The following is a 22,025-nucleotide window of genomic DNA, read 5'->3' as shown; positions in this document are numbered from 1 at the left end:
ATGAAAATGGGAGGGGAGAGTGGTGCAGGGCAGGGTAACAGATGCTGGATGCTAGGAGCCAAGCAAGGAAGCTGAGAAAATGGGTAATTGGGCGCCCTCATGTTTTACCTTGTAAAAGCCACCTGGACCTGTTCCTTGACCCTGTGCTGTTGTGCTGGGCTCTGATGGTGTGTGCCCCTTGGGATTCTAAGGCCCCCAAAGTTTTCACATCCTATCAGTGTAATGAACCTGGAACCAGATCCACTGCAGTAGTCCTCTGCCAGTTTACAGAGACTTGCAGAATTCACTCATCAGCTTTGTCCTTTGCCACCCATTGAGTGCCTAAGTCCACTGTTTTCCCTCCTCCCCACCTTGCAGAGGTTCCCTAAGATCCTTCTTAGAGAGCCTCTTGAGGCACCAGAGGGAGTTTGGGGCATACACAACCACAACCACCTCTCAACTCATCATAACAAACGGGCTCAGGAACTCAAAGATTCTCTGTAGAAACAAACTCTCCCATCAGATTCTGTTTAAAGGGCGTAAGTGCCTGCTGATTTGGGAGGCTGGACTCTGCCGGCCTGAAGTGCTTCACAGAAGTGACAGGACACTCTCCTTCGGGGAATGTTGATATTAAGTTTCCTGCCCTGTGTAAACACATCCCCAGGAATGGCATTAATAAAGGGGACCCTTTCCCCAGGACAAAGCAGAGGGGCAGTGGGGGAGAGAAGGACGAAGAGGACGGAGGCTGGGGAGGGGAGAGCTGGCCAAATGGACCATCTAACCAGTTGACATGGTGAAGGCAGAGCCCATTAGCCAGACTTTTTTTCCATCGTTTTCAGAACTTTTGCTTATATTCCTTGTTGGGACCTCCAACATTTTACTTATTTGGCAGCTGATAAAAGAGAAGCAGGAGAGTCTTGTAATTAAGGGAGCGGGTTGAAGTCAGACACCTGATTTCAAATTCCAGCTCTTCCCCTTACAATGTCCCCCAGCTTTCACGTTCATAAAATTGAATAGCAGCTACTTCATAGGGTTGTTTTGAGTAATAGGAAATGATGTCCATGAAGCATGGTTCTTGACATGCAGTCAACACCTTTCAATGTTAGCCATTAAACACCCATTTATAAATGTTCACCTTGGCTATTACCATTAAGAATATATTTTTTCAAATGGAATCTTTTCAGTTCCACTAATAAAGGGTTAGGTTGCACAGGAGGCTGCCAAGTTGAGTGAAAGGAGGGTGTGGTTTTCTTTTTTTCTTTTTTTTATTAGTTAGAATTCACCTTCTTTCTTAGTATTAACCTACATTTAGAAACATAGGTCCCATGTCCAACTTAATGTTTATAATTCCTTCTACAGGGGCACGTTTACATAAGCAGAGGCTAATTAGAGTTGTAGGTACCTAACACGTGACATTTGTCATAGCTTTAGAATGTTTAAAAATCCTCCTAGGGGAATTGGAACCAGTTGTCTACCTCCAATGAGATCTGAACAAAAAGGAAAAAAAATGAAGAAACCATGTGGTTGCATTCAGAAAGGGAGGACTGTGTGGGGCAGCTGTGGGGGAAGCCTGGGCAGGCCCGTCTCTGGGCCTCTGAGAACAAGTGAGACCCCTTTCTCCTTGAATTGCTTCAGTGGAGTCGTCTTTCCTGGGATCTGAATCACACATTGCTGTGGTTAGCATTATCATGGTGCTAAATTGTGTTTATTGAAAAGCAGGGGGCAAATCAACTGCCTTGTGGATTTCTACCAGGAAATGCATCTAACCCACTGCAGCTGCTGGATTCTCAGTGGGTTTGGAGACGGGTGTGAAGAAATGGAGGAGTTGTTTATTAGTTGTTGGGTTTTACAATAACCCAATCATGCACCTCCCTGTGCATTCCTAGCTGAGTGGTTTTATGGGATACAACCAGGATCCAGGTTTCTTCGTGCCTCTCTCTCTGCTTCAGGAGTGATGTGGACTTGGTGTCTGTCCTAGAGGAAGCGATCGGGCTGTCTTTGAAGGAGTGTTGGTGGAAACTTCATGGTCCACATGGGCTTTCCCAGGCTTCTGATTCCTTTATAAAAATGAATAAATTGGCAGCAGACACCTCTGGTATCTCTGTGCCCTTCCAGCTCTGACCATCTGAAAAACAGGAACAAGTGAAGGATGAGGACTTGTGTTGTTACCTTTAGGAGCAGGGGCCTTTGCCTGGCCCCTCCAGTAGGTTCTGAGGACAGTATTGGGTAGAGAGAGTGCAGGCAGCCAAAAGGATGAAGCCTGGGAACCCACCCACAGCCACAAACAGCCTGCCTAGCTGGTGAGCAGTTTAGAAGAAAGTTGTGACATTTGGTGGTGGCACCGAAGCCCAGCAAACACTCTTCTCTGATATGTTTATTGATCCCAACAGCTGACCTGCCCACAGGAATTGCAATATCCATTGAAAGATGAAGAAACTGAGGTTACAGGGTGCTCAGGGCCACAGGGGGCTGAGGCTGGCAGGACTCAGGTCAGCCTAACTCCCTGAGTAGGTGCCCTTCCCGTTCCCTAATGCCAGCTGCATGGATGGCACACACCCTCCCATTTCAGGGAACTATGGAGGCTGAGGCCACCACACATGTGCATAAACAGCTCTGGGAGTTGGGCTCCTGGAGCTTCTTCTTTCCCTCAGAGTCTTGCTGCCAGAGATTTCCCCTTTGTGCTGGCTTTTCTGCAACTACCACTACCTCTGAGCCTCTTTTTAGAAGATCGAGGACCCTACCCTGTGCAGTCTCCCTAGTCCACTCAGCAAATGGGAGCCATAGTGGCCAAGGTCAGATTGATTTTTCTTTTCAGTGCACAGACTCACATTTGTTCCTACTTTTTTATATTTTTGTAAAGATGAATATATTGTTGATGAAAAAGAGAGCACCACAGTAGCCAGAAGGCTTTGTATTAGTTAAAATTCACCTTCTTTTTTAATATTATTCTACATTTAGGGACATAGACCCAATATCTTGTTTAATGTCTATATTTCCTTCTACATAGGGGGTACATTTACATACAACAACCCAAGTGTCCACAGAAAGATGAATGGATAAACAGAATGTGGTTTAATATATACAATGGAATATTTATTCAGCCTTAAAAAGGAGGAAATTCTGACACATGTACAACATGGATGAACCCTGAGAACATCATGCTAAGTGAAATAAGCCAGACACAAAGAGACAATTCTTGTAGGATTCCACTTCTAGGAGGTACCTAGAGCAGTCAAATTCATAGGCAGGAAGTAGAATGGTGGTTGCCAGGGGCTGCGGAAGGAGGGTACAGAGTTTCAGTTTAATAAGATGAAAAGAATTCTGGGATGGGATGAAACTGGTTTGGCTCAGTGGATAGAGCATCAGCCTGCGGACTGAAGGGTCCCTGGTTCGATTCCGGTCGAGGGCATGTACCTTGGTTGCAGGCACATCCCCAGTGGGGGGTGTGCAGGAGGCAGCTGGTCGCTGCTTCTCTCTCATCGATGTTTCTAACTCTTTATCCCTTTTTCTTCCTCTCTGTAAAAAAATCAGTAAAATATATTTTTTTAAAAGAATTCTGGGATGGATTGCACAACAATATGAATATACTTAACACTGCTGAATTGTACACATAGAAATGATTAAATGGTAATTTCATGTTATGTGCATTTTTCCATAATTGAGCGTAATGAAAATAGAGAAACCATGCAAAAGCTTATTAGTAAGAAGAGAGTAAACTGCAAAAATCCTCCATCCTGATACCACATTGTTTTCCTACCCAAAGCTGTGATGAGCCCTATTAATGTGAGAGATGGTAGTATTAATTCTGCCTGAATTTGTCCTATCAGATTGCTTTTCTGTAGCAGCTCAAACTTTTCCTAAGACAGGAAAAAAATGTACTATGTGTAAAAGGATGGATGGAACTGTGAGACCTTTGCCATCAAATATGCTCCAGGGCCCTGGGTTCCGCTGTGGTGCTTCGGGGGGAGGAAGAGGCTGGGAGCTGGGTGCTACGTGGTCTCCAATGTCCAGAAGCTCCACTTCTGTGTGTGTATAATTTGTAAATATCTGCTTGGCTACAGAATTCTGAGGCTAGAATGACAAGAAGAGAAAGAAAATAAAACTAACCCCATAGACAAGGTATAAAATATACCCTGATCTCATTTGTGTTTATAATTTGGCTTAGGAAGAAAATATGGTTTGGGAGAAAAGGATGAAATAACACCCAAAGCTCTAAATGATACTAGAAGACAAGGATAAAATAGGTAATTCAAGACAGATGCGATTCATTGCCTAATAAACCCATGGAAAGTTTAGGGTAGTCTGGGCAGACTAGTGATAGGACGAGGAAGAATAGATGAGAGGTTTTGAGGGAATGTATGTATTGTGAAGAAGGGGTGGAGACTTCCTGTGAGATAGCATAGCAAAGGTGTGCTTTCTCCCCTTCCTTTCTCCCCTTCCTTCCTGAACACCAAGTCAGACGAGAAGAACCCCCAATAGAGGTAAAATTTTCATCATCAGTGGAAGTGCGAAACAAGTCATACCCCCATTACAGAAATACTGTGAAATATAATAGAAATTCAGAAGGGAAAACTTTTGAGAGCCGACCTATACCTGTCAGATCTCCAGCCAGCTGTAAATTTGCTGGTAATAAAATAAATGAGATTAGAAAGGAAGAAGCAATGTTTCATTATTTGCAGGTGAAAGAATGGTTAACTTTGGTAAACAAATGTGTCTGATCTCTATGGAGAAAGCTATAAAATGTTAATGAAGGACATAAAAGAAGACATGAATAAATGGGAAAAGACAATGTTCTAAGATCGGAAAATTTAGCGGTATCTTTTCTTCCAACTACCCCCAAACAGATCTATAAATTTAGTGCAGTCCCAGAAAACACCCCAAAAGGATTTTTTAAATATAACTTGTCAAGATGATGATCCTATAATAAAAGGCTACTATGCAAGTTGTCCCCTCGACTGGGAGTTCAACCAGGGGGCAGGGCTGGCTGGCCAACTGCCCATGGCTCCTCTCCCAGCTGGCCAGGCCTGATCCGGCCGAACCCCACCCGTGCATGAATTTATGCACCATTCATGCACCGGGCCTCTAATAATATTTACATGGAAGAGTTACTGTGCAAAATAGCCAAATAATTTTTAGAAAGAAGACTTGAGCAACGAATCCTTTCAAATATCAAAGTGCAGCTACACAACTGTGAGAATCATGGAATAGAATGTAAATGTTGCCCTAGTCCCATGGTCAGCAAACTGCAGCTCCCGAGCCACATGCGGCTCTTTGGACCCTTGAGTGTGGCTCTTCCACAAAATACCACGGCCTGGGCAAGTCTATTTTGAAGAAGTGGTGTTAGAAGAAGTTTAAGTTTAAAAATTCTTGGCTCTCAAAAGAAATTTCAATTGTTATTCTGTTGATATTTGGCTCTGAGTTTGCCGACCACTGCCCTAGTCAGCTTGGTTCAGTGGATGGAGCCTCGGCCTATGGACTGAAAGGTCCCGGGTTCGATTCCCAGTCAGGGCACAGTCCTGCGTTGCAATCCCTAGTGAAGCAGCCAATCAATAATTCTCTCTCATCATTGATGTTTCTCTCTCTCTCTCTTTCCCTCTCTCTCTCTCTCTCTCTCTCTCTCTCTTTCTCTCCTTTTCTTTCTTACATCAATAAAAATACATTTAAATAAATAAATACGCCCTGAGCTGACAGCTGGGAATGGACGGTAATCAGAAAAAAAAGAAAAGCAAAAGCAAAAAAAGAATGTAAATATTATGTACCTTTACCTTGTAAAACTAATAATCTTAAAACAGTGAGGTAGATCTGTACAGATATTGGAAAATGTCCAAATAATTGTGCTTCCATGAAGAAACCAAGCAATGAAGAGGGTCTGATCCCAGTTGTGTTCAAGGCAGATGGCACTGTTCTTCCATTGCCCAATTCTGCTCCTCACCTGATAACATGGGCTTGCCTGTAAGACTTGCTTTGATCAATGACATGAGAGTAGAAGTCACTTGTGCAGCTGCCAAACACAGGCTTTTAGAGCCATAATGTGGTCTGACATCACTTTTTTTTTTATATATATATCACTTTCTGATGTCCCCTGCTACAAGGCTGGTATGACTCAGACAGAGGTAACGCCTTCAACCTGGGTCCCAGAGTGAAGCACATACATGTAACAGAATTTCAACCAACTTACAACTGATGTGTAATATGAAAAGCAGAAAATAACTTTTTAATATAGCAAGGCCCTGAGATTTAGGGATTGTTTGTTATAGTGTAACCTAGCAAAAACTGACAGATGCATTGCTAAACAGCACCAAAACCAAGCATTCGTTTTATGAATATATTTTTTAACATGTCTATAATGTGTAACGTGTGCTAGAAAAACTTTTCTCATGTGTATAAACAGATATGTACAAGGATGCCTGTTGCAGCATTTATTATACCTGAATATACATCAGTGAGGAAATAAACAAATTAAATATATGTCAATATAATAGAAAACTATAAAGCAACTCAAAGTAGCTCCACATGTATGAGCATAATTAAAGCTCAAAAAATAGAACTTGAAAGAGCATACATATAGCATGTTATTTCCATGAAGTTTAAGATGTGCAAAAATATGTATTGTTTTTGAAAAAATATATACACATTGTAAGAAGAAAAGCATTTGAATCAAAAATCACATTCAGGATAGAGGGAAGGAGGAGACTGGGATGACAAGATACACAGAAGAATCAGTTGTTTCTGCAATTTTTCATTTCTTTAGAAATAATCTGAAGCAAATATAGCAAAATGTGGATCTGGCAAAACTAGGTGATGGGTGCAAGAGTGTTTTTATTTTTATTTTTTAAAATTGATTTCAGAGAAGAAAGGAGAGGGAGAGGTAGAAACATCAATGATGAGAAAATGTCATTGATTTGCTGCCTCCTGCATGCCCTACACTGGGGATCGAGCCCAAAAGCCACACATATGCTCTGACTGGGAATTGAACCATGAGCTCCTGGTTCATAGCTCAATACTCAAACACTGAGGCATGCCAGCCAGGCAAAATGTTTTTATTTTATTTTTTTCAGTTACTGAACCATTTCATAGTTTAAAAATAAATTTGTAAATGTGATGTATAGTATGATGGCATTAAAGTAAATTTTAAAAGCACAAAAATCATATGGTATTCAGAAGTATCTAAAAGTATGAAAATGGATTTAGAATAGTAGCTGCATAAGAGGGAATAGAAGGGATTGCTCTGTTGCTCTTAATACTTTTTTATAATTTCTAAAAATAAAAATTATAATAAAGTAGGAAATGTCTAGAAAAATAGAAAACTTGTTAGTCACTTTTTCCTTAATGGCATGGGATAATAGTAATTTTTAAATCTGATATCCTTCTGTACTGTTTAAATATTTATAGCAATTATGAATTACACGGTTTAAACATGATTAGGGGGAAACTTTTTTAGATATGTGAATGAGAAGAGTTATAATATAGTGCCAAGTTAGTTCATTCCAAAATCATCTTATTTTTCCAATATTTCACTTTTGATTTGTAGAGACCACAGCAAGAGAGGTAAAATTAATGTTGGCGAATGTTCCCACCTCATTAGTTCTGGAATTGGATCTCATTAATCCCAGCCTTTAATCTGGTAAATGTAGCCTCTGATATTGAAGCAGTGGATGAGCCACATTCATATTATTGGTAGAGTCCTAAGTAACATTCCTGTATTTGCGCTCCTGCACCCTCTAGCGGTTGGAGGACCTTGCTCAAGGACACCACTACGTGGACTTAACGTCCAGGGGACTTGGAAAGGGTCTGGGTTATCTTTTCACCCCATCAGCTTCACTTCTCTGTCTTTTTATGTCAGGCTTCCTCAACTAAGATTTCCTTTGAAGAAAGGATTCAGAAAAAAAAACCATTGGTGCAGAGTAATTTATACATTTATATTATATTAATATATTAATTATATTAATCTGGAAGTCATTTTCAAACTAGGAAGGACCTAGATCCTCTTGGTCGGACACCCTCATTTTACACAGATGCTGAGCATCGACAAGTCAAATGTGAGCTGCCCAGGTCCATTGCTCGGAGGGGCAAAGCCTCCTGGCCCCTCCTTATGTAGTCTTCATCTTTACTTTTTGTTTTGTTTTGTGTTAACTGAACTCAAAGCTAAGCAGAGCCCTCCCAGCTCTCCTTAGACTCCACACTTTGTGCACAAAGCTTGCAGGGTAACTGTGGATTAGCAGGGGAAGATGTAAAGTGCCGGCGATTGGGCTTAACCTTGATTTGATTAGGTAATCCCCGAGAAACCCCCAGAGGGGAAAACGGTCTCGTGCTTAGTGCCGACGTTTTTTCTACACCCTTGCTCCCCTCCCCTTCTAAAAGGCGTAAATCTCCCCTGAAATTCCTCCTTAGCATTCAGGGCAATAAAGAGGTCACATTATATCTCCATAAATCTCCCCCGCTGGCTGGCTGGCTGCTGCCATTCCCGGAGGTGAAAGGGAAGTTGTTTTGTCTTGACGGCTGCGGGCTGGAAGGAAAGGCCTTTTCCCTGCAGACCCATTGTCCCGGTCCCTGAGGCAGCGGGTCTGGCAATTTGTTCAGAATTTCCCTTCCATCCTGCCAGCTTGTAACAAGCTGGAGAGGGGGATGCAGACTGGCCTGGTTTAAGTCTCCCGTACTGGCGCTGAGAGAGGGCCTGCCCAGCCAGCGCTCCCTCTCGGTTTTCCTAATTAGTAAAAGGAACAAGGTCTGCACAGGCGGCGTGCATGTGTAAAACTGAGCACTAGAAGCCATGCCAGATCCACCGGGAACTGAGTCTGCCTGTGAAGGCTGGGCTGGGGGCTCCTGGGGACAGGGCAGGAACGAGGGCACTCTGAGAGATGACCATGGGTGGGTGAGGCAAAGAATCTGCTTAGAAAACCCGGGGAGATAAGATGCTCTTTGGGAAACCAGAAAAATGGCACCTGTCCTAAAGGGAGCCTGCTGTAAATGAAAATAATATGAAACAGTGTATGCCACTGTATGTGAAACAGTGGCAGTGATAGTTCGTGTGTGTTTATTTACTTTATTTAACATAGAGCATTATTTTTCTTGCCTGATTAGTGAGGCTCAGTGGTTGAATGCCAACCTGTGAACTAGTAGCTCCTGGTTTGATTCCCAGTCAGGGCACATGCCCAGGTTATATGCTCAATCCCCCGTGAGGGGCATACAGGAGTAGCTGATCAACAGTTCTCTTTCATCGATGATGGTTGTTTTTTTTTCCTCTCTCTCTTCCTTCTTCTCTGAAATCAATTAAAAATATATTTCTCAAAAATAGGTAATAAATTAGTTGAGTAGTCAGGATGTTCACAAGCACTTATAGTGAAAGCATCCCTGGAAGCAATCAATATTATCAGTTTCCTTTCTATCCTCCCAGAGATATTTAACATATGCAAACAAATCTGTGTATAGACTCTTCTCCCCTTCTTTTTGTGGAGACTATCAGGTCTACTGTTCTGTACCTTGCTCCTAATATTTCACAGCATATTTTGGAAATAATTTCCTATTAGTATATAGAAGATCTTCATTCTTTATGACTACGTAGTGTACTCTAGTTGAGGTAACCAGATCCATATTGATAAACATGTAAGTTGTTTTTCCAGTCCTCTGCTTTGGCACACAAAAATTAATGGCAGTGAATATCCTTGTATATGAACCAATCATTGTACACAAGTGCCAGTGCATTCATTGTGAGATAAATTCCAGGAAGCAGAATTTCTAGATCAGATGGCACGTGCATGTATATATACTGTTGTTAAGATATTGCCACATGGCCCTCCCAGATGTACCGGGTCACACTCTCCATTAATGCCCAGAACACTTGTTTCCCCACATTTCCCATTCCCGGGGCACATGGAGGTGACTGAGTCAGGCTGGCAAGATGCCTGGAGAGGGTCGGTGACTCACCCCCGTGACTCGGAGGAGCCAGGACTAGCACTGGACTTTGTGATTGACAGGTGGCTTTCGATTGGCACATCATGTACATCCTATTTGCTGGTCTTGCACTGTAGAGAGGGCCTTTCTCTTTCTTTCTGTGGGATGGCAAGAGTGGTCAGTGCTATCTAGGACACTTAAACCCAGAGAGGGCTACTCCTGTGGAAGGGGAGGTGCCTGGGTCCAAGGTGGAGAAGGTACATTACTTGTTTTGGAATGAGGGGATCCCAGGAAGTTGAAGAAATAAAGTAGATATCTCCAATCTTCCAACTCCTAGGCAGAGATGCTTATTAAAATTTAATTTCTTGTTAGTTGTTTTGTAACAGCATCGTTAATATGTAATTTACATTCTGTAAAGTTCACTCATGTAAAGTGTGTATGATTAGTGGATTTTAGTACATTCCAGAGTTCTGTATCCAGCTCACTATTTTATTTTTTTAAATATATTTTTATTGATTTCAGAAAGAAAGAGAGAGAGAAACATCAATGATAGAGAGAATCGTTGATTGGCTGCTTACTGCATGCCCCACACTAGGGATAGAGCCTGGGCATGTGCCCTGACCTGGAATTGAACTGTGTCCTCCTGGTTCATAGGTCGACATTCAACCATGGAGCCATGCCAGCCAGGCCAGCTCATAATTTTAGAACAATTTCTTTTACAAGTCTCAAAAGAATCTCGTACCCATTTACAATCATTCCAATTTCCCTATCCCTTTATCCCTTGCAACCACAAATCGACTTTCTGTCTCCAGGGATTTGCCCATTCTGGACAAAAGACATCCAATGATCTTTTGTGACTGGCTTCTTTCATGTTGCATGATGTTATTATTAACTGTTCATTTCCCTGAAGCTCAGAGCCTTTGCAATGCTGTTCCCTCTGCCTTTAGCATTCTTCCCCAGATGTAGAAATGCTTCTTCATTGACTGCTTTTTTAATGAATTTAAACCATGTTACAGGAAGAGAAAAGTCTTAACATGGTCATGTAGTTGTCGTTTAAAAAAACAAATGTTCATATACTTTTTATTACAACTTAGTTTTCGTATTCCCTATCAGTAGATATTTGGATTGTTTCCAATATATTTCCATGAATATTTTAAAAATAAACATTTCTGTCTTCCTCCTTTGAGGGGGAGGTTGTATTCTTTTGATGTATTCCCATGAATAATTAGGGCAGTTTTATCGCTAGCAAGAGTGAGCTGGTTTTTAATGCATCGGGGAGTACTTTTCCGTGTCCACCCATCCGTCTGTTACATATAATTATATACACACACATTGTGTATATATGAAAACCACTGGGCCTGCGTAAATAATTCTCTCAAAAGAATTATTATGTGTGTCCGGGAACATGGCCTCTCAGTGGCCAGGCAGTCAAAAGTGCTGGGAGCAGAGCCCTCAGATGTACAGCATCCTGCTAGCATTACTAATGCTTCATTTTAGACACAGTAGGGCTCTGGCTTTTGTTGAAATCTGATTGGTCAATGGGGATGGGGTTTCTGGTGTGTGCTGATTACTGTGGGAGTGGCCCAGCCTGAGAGCAGCGTGGTGAGGATCAGGTTACAGAATGTTCTAGAACAGCGATTTTCAACTGGCGTGCCTAAAAATTTTTAAACATGCAATACCTGAGTCACAATTATACCTTTTCAGATTGGCTAAATAAATAAATAAATATATTGGTTTTTTGTGTGTGTTTTTTTTGGTGAGCCACAAAATTTTAGTAATTAGTTTATGTGTGCCACGAGATGAAAAAGATTGAAAATCACTATCTAGACGAGTAGGTGGGTCATTCACCTTCTCTTAACCTTGGTTTCTTTCACTGAATGTTCATGGAATCATCCAAACATCACTTCCAGGGTTGTTTTGTTTTGTTATTCCTCACCCAAGGATATTTTTCCATTGGTTTTTGGAGTGAGTGGAAGGTGTGTGTGTGAGGGGAGAGAAAAGAAATATCGATGTGATAGACATATTGATTGGTTGTCTCTGGGGTCTGGGATGAAACCTGCAACCCAGGTTCCTGCTCTTGACCCAGAGTTGAGCCCAAGACCCTTTGGTGTGCTGGCCTACTCTCTAACCATTGTGCAACACCAGCCAAGGCATCAGTTCCAATTTTGCTTCCTGCCCTCCAAGAGCCTTAAAGTCTTAATGAGTTAAGCCAGTACTGGGGGAGCAGTGATTAGGGGATACCGGCTGGTCATAGTCAATGAATAAGGTAAGGTCTAGTGACTAGGAGGGCACAGTTTAAACTTAGTACCTGGAATCTAGGAAGTGGCAAACATTTTCCATTGCTGGTGCTCAGTCAGGAATCCCATGACTAAAGCAGAGGCTAAGGCTGAACCAGGAGGGTGTGAGAGGTCAGTGGTCAACTAAGCATGGGCATTCAGAGTCATTTAATGCACCTCTTTCCTTGCATTCTGCGTGCACCTTGTCTGGGGGGTGGTGACTCAGCCCACTTCTTAGTCAGATGCTGATGTTGAGGAGAAGCAGTGTGTAGGGAAACAGAGGGAGTAAGCCTGTCTCGAGGATGTGGGCCTCACACCCTGAGTGATGCTGGGAGTGGCCACATATCCGTATTTTAAGCCTTTTGTCCCAGAATAATCCTACATAATAAAAGGCTAATATGCAAACTGCCCTTGACCAGGGGGCAGACTGCTGGCCAACTGCCCAATGCCTCTCCCCCTGGCTGGCCCCCCCCTCTTATTGCCCCACCCCTTATCAGGGGCAGGGCCAGCTGACCAACCTCCCATGTCCCCTCCCCATGCAGGCCCAACCCTATCTGCCCTATCAGGGTGGGCTGGCTGGACCCCACCCACGCACAAATTCGTGCACAGGGCCTCTAGTTAGTAATAAGCCCCTTTTCCTCAGAAGTATCCCTTTTTGGATGATGGGTTGGGTGGCATCTTTCTCAACACCAAAGAGTGGCAGAAAAGAGGAGGCTGGCAAGGCCAGGTTTGGGAGGGTGACAGGTGTCTTCTGGATGCCACAGCCTGTCCAGCTCCTTCCGAGGTCTAGGCAGCTCTTTCACTGATCAGTGGTGGGTGGGAGGCGGGGAGAAAGCCCACAGAGGACAAGGAGACAGCTGGGCAAAACAGTGCCCGCAAAAACACCGAGAAGGACAAAATGCCAGCGTAAGGGAAAGTTTTAAATATAGAAGTTATGACAATTCAATCATTTGAGTAATAATCTCTCTTTTCTCTTCCTCCCTTTCTGTTTTTGGTGCTTTTTCTCTTCCTTTCAGAATGTTCTTGCTTCTTTGTGATTTTTTTTTTAAACCTGAATGTCACATTCTTTAACTCTTACCTTAAGTCCTAACCCAGGTTCTTAGATCAGCATCAGAGTGTGTGTGTGTGTGTGTGTGTGTGTGTGTGTGTGTGTGTGAGAGAGAGAGAGAGAGAGAGAGAGAGAGAGAGAGAGAGAGAGAGAGAGAGACAGAGAGAGAGAGAAGGAGGGGTGGGGGAGAGTCATATTTTCCAGTGGCTATTAAGAAATGTAGTGTGCTATGCCTGGTCTGCTTGGATCAGTGGTTGAGCTCTGACTTATAACCAGGAAGTCACGGTTCAATTCCTGTCAGGGCACATGGTTGGGGTGTGGGCTCAGTCCCCAGTGGGGGACATGTAGGAGACAGCCGATCAGTGATTCTCTCTCGTCATTAATGTTTCTATCGCTCTTTCCCTCTCCTTTCCTCTCTTAAATCAATAAAAGTATATTTTTAAAAAAGAAATATAGTATGCTAAAATTTTCATAAAGACTGTTCTCATTACCCTTGTTTGTAAAATTGTAAAAATGTTCTGCATCTCATGAAACCGCAGTCAGAATTGTACGGGATAGTCTCTATGAACACCAGCATTTTGTTCTTTGGGGCTGAGACGCAGAGGCCCCCAACTCCACAGGGCAGCCCTGGCCCGGCCTGTAGCAAGAACCGCTTCTGTTCAGAGGCTGTGGGAGCTTCCAAAATAGGTGCTCCGATCCCCGCCAGCCTGGACGCTGCTTGAGCTGTGTCTGCCCTCCCCTCGGCAGCCTCCTGTCACAGGCCAAGCCTGACAAAGCCCAGAAGACCAAAGGCTCGGGAGCTGCCAGAAAAACCTCCGGATTTGTTTGCTCCCCGTGCCCCAGACCCAGGCGCCAGCCCCGGGGACAGATCTGGGCCTGTCAGGAAATCCATGCACAATCTCTGGTGAACTTTGGATGGGACTCGGGACTAGGGTTCAGCAAGGGACATCTGGGTGGGGCTAGAGACTTCGTTCCTGAACCCCTTTGGCTCCTGGGGAGGTCTCTGGGCAGGCCCCTCCCCTCCCATTGCCCAGGCTTTGGATTCTCTCTGGCGTCTATTTTGTAGCATAGCTAGCTGCCCTGGGAATGGGTACTTGCCATTGTGTTTCCGTATCTTGCCTCCCCAACTAGATAGATTGCACAGTGATCCAGGACAGCTGGGGCGGGGCTAGAGATACAGCCCAGGCGCCATTGTAATTTATCACATTGAATATAATTATTCGTTTTGAGGTGTGTATCCCCATCTAGACCAAAACAACTCTGGGCAGGGATTTAAAAAATTATATATATATATATATATATATATATATATATATATATATATATAGAGAGAGAGAGAGAGAGAGAGAGAGAGAGAGAGAGAGGGAGAGAGAAGTCAATATATATATATATTTATTGAGTTAAATATATATATATATATATATATATATATATATATATATATATATATATATATATATAAAATCAGTATATATAGAACTGTGACCTCCCTGTTCATAGGTTGACACTCAACCACTGAGCCACGCCCGCTGGGCTGGGCAGGGATTTTGCCCCTAGTTTGTCTAACATATATCTATGTCCAGCACTTTCACAGGGGCAAGCGGAGCAGACACATTTGGGCATCAGTGCCCCACACCCAGAAACAGTAGGTGGCCTAAGACCAGATACCCCCAGCCTCTGAGGGTGAACAGAGGAAGGTTGCTCCACCATGGGCTCTGACTCAAGACCCAGCTTTTTGTGGTAGCAAGAGGAAGCCCCTCCAAAGAGGGAGGGCTTGAGGGGACCTCTGCCTCGGAGCAGAGCCAGGCTCTGTGGCACCGGCCCAGCGGGCTGGCACACACACGACAGCATCTCAGCCTGAGCTTTCTCTCTCCAGCAGGCGGGAGACAAGTCCAGCCTTTGGGCAGTGCCAGTGGGTGTTGCCAGTCCTGGCCCTGGCCTCCGATTTCTCTCTCGTCTTCCTCCTACTCCCCCCCTCTTCTTCTTGACCTTTCCTTCTTCCAGCCCTTCTGGCTTACCCTGCCTGTGGGTGGTTCCCCAAGATGGATGGGGCAGGTCAGGGGAGAGGTCGGAGTCCTTGCCTTGATTGCGTCAGTTCTCTGGAGGGAAGTCAGGGGTGGGATCCTTCTTACCTCCAGGCCCACATTTTTCTTTCAGGCACTTGTGTGAGAGTGGTTCACCTTAATTCCTGGGAAGATTCATTCTAAATTGGATGCCTAAGACAGTGGTCGGGCATACTCATTGGTCAACAGAGCCAAATATCAACAGTACTACGATTGAAATTTCTTTTGAGAGTTGAAAACCGGCTTCTGTGCATGGGCCACGAAGTTTCAATTACACTGTACGTGCATGCCTGTACATGGTATTTTTGTGGAAGAGCCACACTCAAGGGCGCCAAAGAGCTGAAGTGAGCCACGGTTTGCTGACCACTGGCCTAAGAAATCAGGCTGAGTTTGTTTCCCTCTTTGGGAAAAAAAAAAAAAAAAATCTGCTTTAATGGGGCATAGATGGAATTGAGGCGACGTTAGAGTCCCATTTTGGGGGTAAGGGCTCAGTTCTTTTTGTGCTTTTTTTTTTTGCTGAAATAATCATGAATTAATATTTTCCATGAACAGCAGCTGTGAGACCTCTTACCTATATACTGTCTACCTTGCTGCCAGTTCATTCCCTGCCTGCAGTCTCAAACTTGGACAAGCGTGAGAGCGATAGAGTTCTGAGCATGGCCCCAGTGGTTTGAGAAAATGCCAGATCCCCTCATCTAGCTCTTTTGCTTGTCCCCTCTCTCCCCCCATAACCCAGCACACCAAAGTTTGTTCCTGGTCTTTCCTGCTCCCTCTCAACCCCTCCAACCCTAACAATAATCCATCATTGTTTATCTCATTTGGTGTTTGCAAAGCACTTTACAGCCATTGTTGTGAGTTTTTCATTTTATTTGCAAAGTACTTCACAATTATTATTACAAGTCTTTCCTCTGGATGTGGGGTGATGCTGACCCACTTCCCAGAGCTGGCTTCCCCCGGCCTTCTTAGTGGCAGGGCTAATTCCCATGGTGCCCAGCACCCAGTGGGTGGGGCTTTCCTAAGTCAAGGCCACAGCTGTGCCCTTCTGCCTTAGAAATTGGCTTCAGGCTGCCCACTGCCCTCAGGAAGTCCCACCCTACCCATTTCTAAGGAAGGAATAAGAGGTACTAGTTGTGACCAGGGTACACACCTCCAGATATTAGTGCTGGTTTGGGGCTCACAGCCTGTTACCTCCCGTTTTCCCCAGACTGGTTCCTAAGCAGCAGAGTTTGAACTTCTTTCTCTCCATTCTTCAGTCCAAGGCAGTGGTCAGCAAACTGCTGCTCTGTTGACTAATGAGTTTGCCAACCACTGACCTAGACTCTCGATTCCAATAATTACAGGCTGCTGTTGTCCCTTGTGATTAAGCTCCTATCACAGTGGTCGGCAAACTCATTAGTCAACAGAGTGGTAAACCACGGCTCAGGAGCTGCAGTTTGCCGACCACTGGTCCAAGGGGTGGGGGTGCAGGAGAGATATATGTCAAATGTAAGAGAATAAAATACCGTATTTTCCGGCGTATAAGACGACCCCCTAATTTTACAGTTAAAACATAGGTTTAGGCCTATATCAGAGTCATTAGGCCTATATTCGCTGTATAAGACTACCCCCCACTTCCGAGGCAACACCAGTTCTTTTTTTAATAGACCGCCTCTCTGACTCCGTCTTATACGCCGGAAAATATAGTTCCTTCCTCCATAGTGGACTGGGAGTTGTTTGAGGCAATCTGATCAAAATTATTTGTTTCATTTTTATTTTTTTAAATCAAACAGGCAATTATGACATTACAGGATGGTGTTTTTGTTGTTGTTGTAAAGATAAGTTTATACAATCTAAGTAGCCTAATAAAAGTTCCTTACATGATGTTTTATGTTCTGCATTTTAAAAAAAATATCTATTTTATTGATTTTTTACAGAGAGGAAGAGAGAGAGGGATAGAGAGTTAGAAACATCGATGAGAGAGAAAAACATAGATCAGCTGCCTCTTGCACATCCCCCACTGGGGATGTGCCCACAACCAGGGCACATGCCCTTGACCGGAATCGAACCCAGGACCTTTCAGTCCACAGGCTAATGCTCCATCCATTGAGCCAAACCGGTTTCGGCATGTTCTGCATTTTTTTTATTTAACATGTCGGATAATCATTTTCCTCTATTGTCGCGTGGTCTTTATAATAATCACTTAAAATGATATAATTGCTCATTGGGCAGGTTGGATGGCAATTTTCTGATACAAAAGATGGACACTTGTGCAGATTTGAAGATAGATGTAGGGGGTTGTGGGGAAAATGTGTCTAATGGGGATGGGGGGATGAGGAGAGTGCCTTTAGGAAGGATGGACTTCCCTCCCATTCAGTTCTTTCCTTTGGCTGCTGGTATGACCCCAACCTCTCAATCTGAGTCAGACTCCTGCACTTTCCCCCCAGACAAGAAGTTTCTGCCACCCAAAGCCCCAGCTTGGTTAAGGTATGTTCTGTAAATAAGTTGAGTAACGTTGTTACTCGAATATTGGTGTTCTGGTTCAATTTCCCAAGTTAGGTCTCCAGCATTCTGAGAGTAAGACTGCCCCATAAGCCCTATGACATCTGTGCACATGCTTAAATAGCAGATGCTCAGTAAATGGTTGTATGACCAGCCTCCAATGCCTTTCCCTGGCCAGTAAGATACCCTGTTTCCCTGAAAATAAGACAGTGTCTTATATTAATTTTTGCTCCCACAGATGCGCTAGGTCTTATTTTTAGGGGATGTCTTATTTTTCCATGAAGAAGAATATGGTACACATTTATTTTTAAATGAAAATAAAGGAAATTTATTACCTGTATACGGTACGGTAGTACGGTAGTTGTCAACACAAACCAGACAAACTGAATCCTACAGTATCAAGAATTTACTCATTTATTCAATGACAATCATGTCGTCATCTTCTGGAACATCATCATAACAATCCAATTCCTGAATTTCCTGGTGAATTTCTTGTGACTCCATTTCTTTCAGAATCAGTGGACCAAATCTCTCATGTTTAGCAATAGCACTGTCTTTAAATGAGTACTACTTCTTGTCAAGGTAGCCTGTTCGCAGTGCATTTGCAATGCAACTGTCAGTGATTTTTCTCCCATGAATTCTTCACCTAAGTCACAACTTCTTGCAGTTTAGGTTTCACAAAGTTTCCACGCTGATTTCTCTCCATTCTATTTTCAATGTAGTCATTAATTTCCATGCGCAAATTGTCTTTGAATGGCTTGTTTATTGCAATATCAAGAGTCTGGAGATAGGCCTTATTTTCGGGGGGATGCCTTATATTTCACTCAGAAGGAAACCTGGAAGTAGATCTTATTTTCGGAGGATGTCTTATTTTTGGGGAAACACGGTAGTTGCTTGGCTGTGTATCCCATTCTGGGAGGCAAGCTTTTGGCTTCTCAAAGCAGAAAAAGGCCAGGAACCAGCCAAGGGTTGTTAGGGCGGCCTCTTCTATGAGTCTGCCCCAACTATAACACGGTAAGTGTGCCAAAACCGGTTTGGCTCAGTGGATAGAGCGTCAGCCTGCGGACTGAAAGGTCCCAGCTTTGATTCCAGTCAAGGGCATGTGCCTTGGTTGCCGGCACATCCCCAGTGGGCGGTGTGCAGGAGGCAGCTGGTCTATGTTTCTCTCATCGATGTTTCTAACTCTCTATCCCTCTCTTTTCCTCTGTAAAAAATCAATAAAATATATTTTTTTAAAAATAAAGCGCAGTAAGTGTGAAGGGAATAGAAAGAGGAACAGATTATGTGGTTTTTGTCTCCAGAACATAGGAAAGAAGCCAGATTGTTTATCTATAAAAAGAAGATGATCATCACCTTGAGAACTCCATACTGAAGTATACGTAAATGAAATGGTAGAATGTGTGGGATTTTCTCCAGTTCTATAGGACAGGACGGGGGAAGTAGGGAAAGGTATATGAGACAAAAGTGGGCACCAATTGTTGGGAGCTGAATAATGATTAAATAGAGTTTATTTTGCCCAGCTGGTGTGTGGCTCAGTGATTGAGCATCAACTAATGAACCAAGGAGTCGCAAGTTCAATTCCTGGTCAGGGCATATGCTCAATCCCGGCGGGTGGAAGTGCATGAGACAGCCGATTGATGTTTCTACCTCTCTATCCCTCTCCCTTCCTCTCTCTGAAATAAAAACATAATTTTTTAAAAAGTTTATGTTTATATTCTGTTCAGTTTTGAATATGATTGAATTTTTTCATAATAATATAAAAAAGAGTAAGAGGGTTGTCCTCCCTTCCCAAGCCTGATTTTATACCAGAAGGCAGTGTCTTGGTTCAACTTTGAGGCTGTAGTGCCATCTAGCGTTTACTGCAAACATTCAACAAAATGATGACATTGCAAGGGTCCTTCTATCTCCTAAGGCCCTTCTGTGAACCCTCCTGGCCTTTCCAGTTCCCTCAGGGAAGGCCTGGCTGAGGCGGCAGGGCTAACAGGCCCAGGCAGAGGCAGTACAAGCCCGCCAGGAAGCGAAGGTGGAGGTGGCCTTGATGGTGGTGAGGGTGGTGGCAGGTTGCTCCTCGCTCCACACCTCCCCCAGGCTTGGGAAGCAAGCTGTGGACCGGAGTCTCCTTTTCGTGGGCGGCTGTGCAGGCCGGTGACCTTGCTGCAGGGTTCTCCGTGTGACCCAGGTACAAAAATAGCCTCTCTTGTGACCAGTGTGTGCTCAGCTCGCCGGCCTGAGCAAACAGCCCCTCACACCTGCACATTGTTGACTCGGTGTAGACACACAGCTACTTGTTTGCAGGTGCGAATGACTGTTTGTGTACCCAGAACTGAGGGGAGGGCCATGCTCTTCTTCAGCCCACTGTTTCCTTAGAGTAGGCACCATGGGGTCACAGAAATGGCAGAATGTGCAGCCTGACATCCCAGGGCTGGGTCCTGATGGAGAGAGAGTTCTTAAAAACCCTCCCCTCCAGCCGAAACCGGTTTGGCTCAGTGGATAGAGCGTCGGCCTGCGGACTGAAAGTTTCCGGGTTCGATTCCTGTCAAGGCCATGTACCTTGGTTGCGGGCACATCCCCAGCAGGGGGTGTGCAAGAGGCAGCTGATCGATGATTCTCTCTCATCGATGTTTCTAACTCTCTATTCCTCTCCCTTCCTCTCTGTGACAAATCAATAAAATATATATTAAAACAACAAAACCCTCCCCTCCAAATATCGCCTCCCCCCCTTACTAGAAAAGAATCTACTCTTGCCTCCGATAGTAGGACATGGACAATCTGGACACCAAGGTAGCTATATTTAGGGACAGAGAACATTTGGAAAAGATATAAACACCTTTTAAAATAAGACTTCTGGAAGTTCTGAGCCAGGCTTTGTATAGATCGTAGGGGATAACAAAAGTGGCCCAGCCGATTTCACCAGGGCAACTGAAATGGACATGAGTGGAATTTACCGACTGTAAAATTCCATAGACATGGAAGGTAAAGGAAATGGGGCTGGGAGAGGGCAGGGAATGACACATGATGGCAACACTCTCGTAGAAGTGTGATCAAGTCTGTTACCATGGCTATCACATGTACTTTTATTTTATGTAACAATAAGCAAGAAAAGATGTCAAATTGTGATTTAGAGTATCCTACAGGGATATTGAAATGAGGAAATGAATTATAGCTTTTGGGGGTGGGGGGGTCCTGCAAGGCAGTTTGAAAATTTTAAAAACTTTCAGAAAATGTAGTCCCTTTTGGTTCATTAATTCTACTTCTAGGGGAGTATCCTAAGAAATAACCAGAAATGCTAACATTTGTGTACAAAATGAGCCATGTTTACAAAATAAAAGTGAAAAACTGGGCAATGATTAAATAAAGGTCAATGATGGTCATTAAGGATGGGATCTTATACTGCACTTATGATGAGCTTATGAAGATTTTCTAATGTGGGAAAGACTTTGGCATTAAGTGAAAAGATATTTATATAGCTTGACCTCAACCAGGCAAAAATGTATGTCAGTGTATGTAAAGTATTCCAAAGGCTATAATAGAAAAAAATGCTAATAACACTGGTGATCTTCGAGTTATGGGATTATGTGTAATTTACATTTCTTTACACATTTCAGTGTTTTCTAATTTTACTGAATTAAATATTTATAATTTTTATTCAAAGGAATCATAATTTTGAAAGGAAAAAAAAGAGAGCCAGAAGGTCAGAGTGGACGTGAGTGTTAGATAAAAAGCTCAGGATTACAGGCTCAGAAGGAGAGATGAGGGACTGACATCAGGCTGCTGGGGGTTGCTGCCAGACTTTCTTCCTGTCTCCTGACTGGGGAGAGCCCTGCTGTGACTGGGATGTCCGAGAGTAAACATGTCCATTTCCCATGACAGTCCCCTGAGCAGAATAGATCCCCAGGGCGGGAAGGTCAAAGTGAGGCCCCAAAGCTATCCATCCTGCACTCCCTGCAAGGAAAGGGCATTATTTCTTTGGTCTCTAGATCTTCTGACATGAGGTTAATATGAATAAACAAGTAATGAGTCTTCTGTGTTACTTCCCACCCAGTAGATATGTTTGATGACTTCTCCGAAGGCAGAGAGTGTGTCAACTGTGGGGCCATGTCTACCCCACTCTGGAGGCGGGATGGGACAGGGCACTACCTCTGCAACGCCTGTGGCCTCTACCACAAGATGAACGGCATCAACCGGCCCCTCATCAAGCCCCAGCGCCGGCTGGTAAGCAACTACCCAGACCAGAGAAGTCCAACAGCCTGGGATGGGGGTGGGGCACATTTCACTCTTCTTAGCACCTGG

General features: G+C 43.8%; 1 protein-coding gene across 2 annotated transcripts in view; it reads left to right on the top strand.

The window, feature by feature from the left end:
* Positions 1–22,025, top strand: part of GATA4 (GATA binding protein 4) — a 59,474-nt gene that overhangs the window by 26,512 nt on the left and 10,937 nt on the right. Inside the window, exon 3 of one of the 2 annotated variants that reach the window (XM_084886367.1) lies at positions 21,781–21,947. In XM_084886367.1, coding sequence (XP_084742493.1) covers positions 21,781–21,947 — 167 coding nt within the window. Of the gene's footprint in view, positions 1–21,777; positions 21,948–22,025 lie in introns of both variants that reach the window. The other variant, XM_084886366.1, reaches the window with a different exon arrangement.

Source organism: Pipistrellus hanaki (assembly GCF_964339955.1).
Source record: "Pipistrellus hanaki genome assembly, chromosome: 5".
NCBI lineage: Eukaryota > Metazoa > Chordata > Mammalia > Chiroptera > Vespertilionidae > Pipistrellus > Pipistrellus hanaki.
This window is presented reverse-complemented; position numbering and strand designations above follow the sequence as displayed.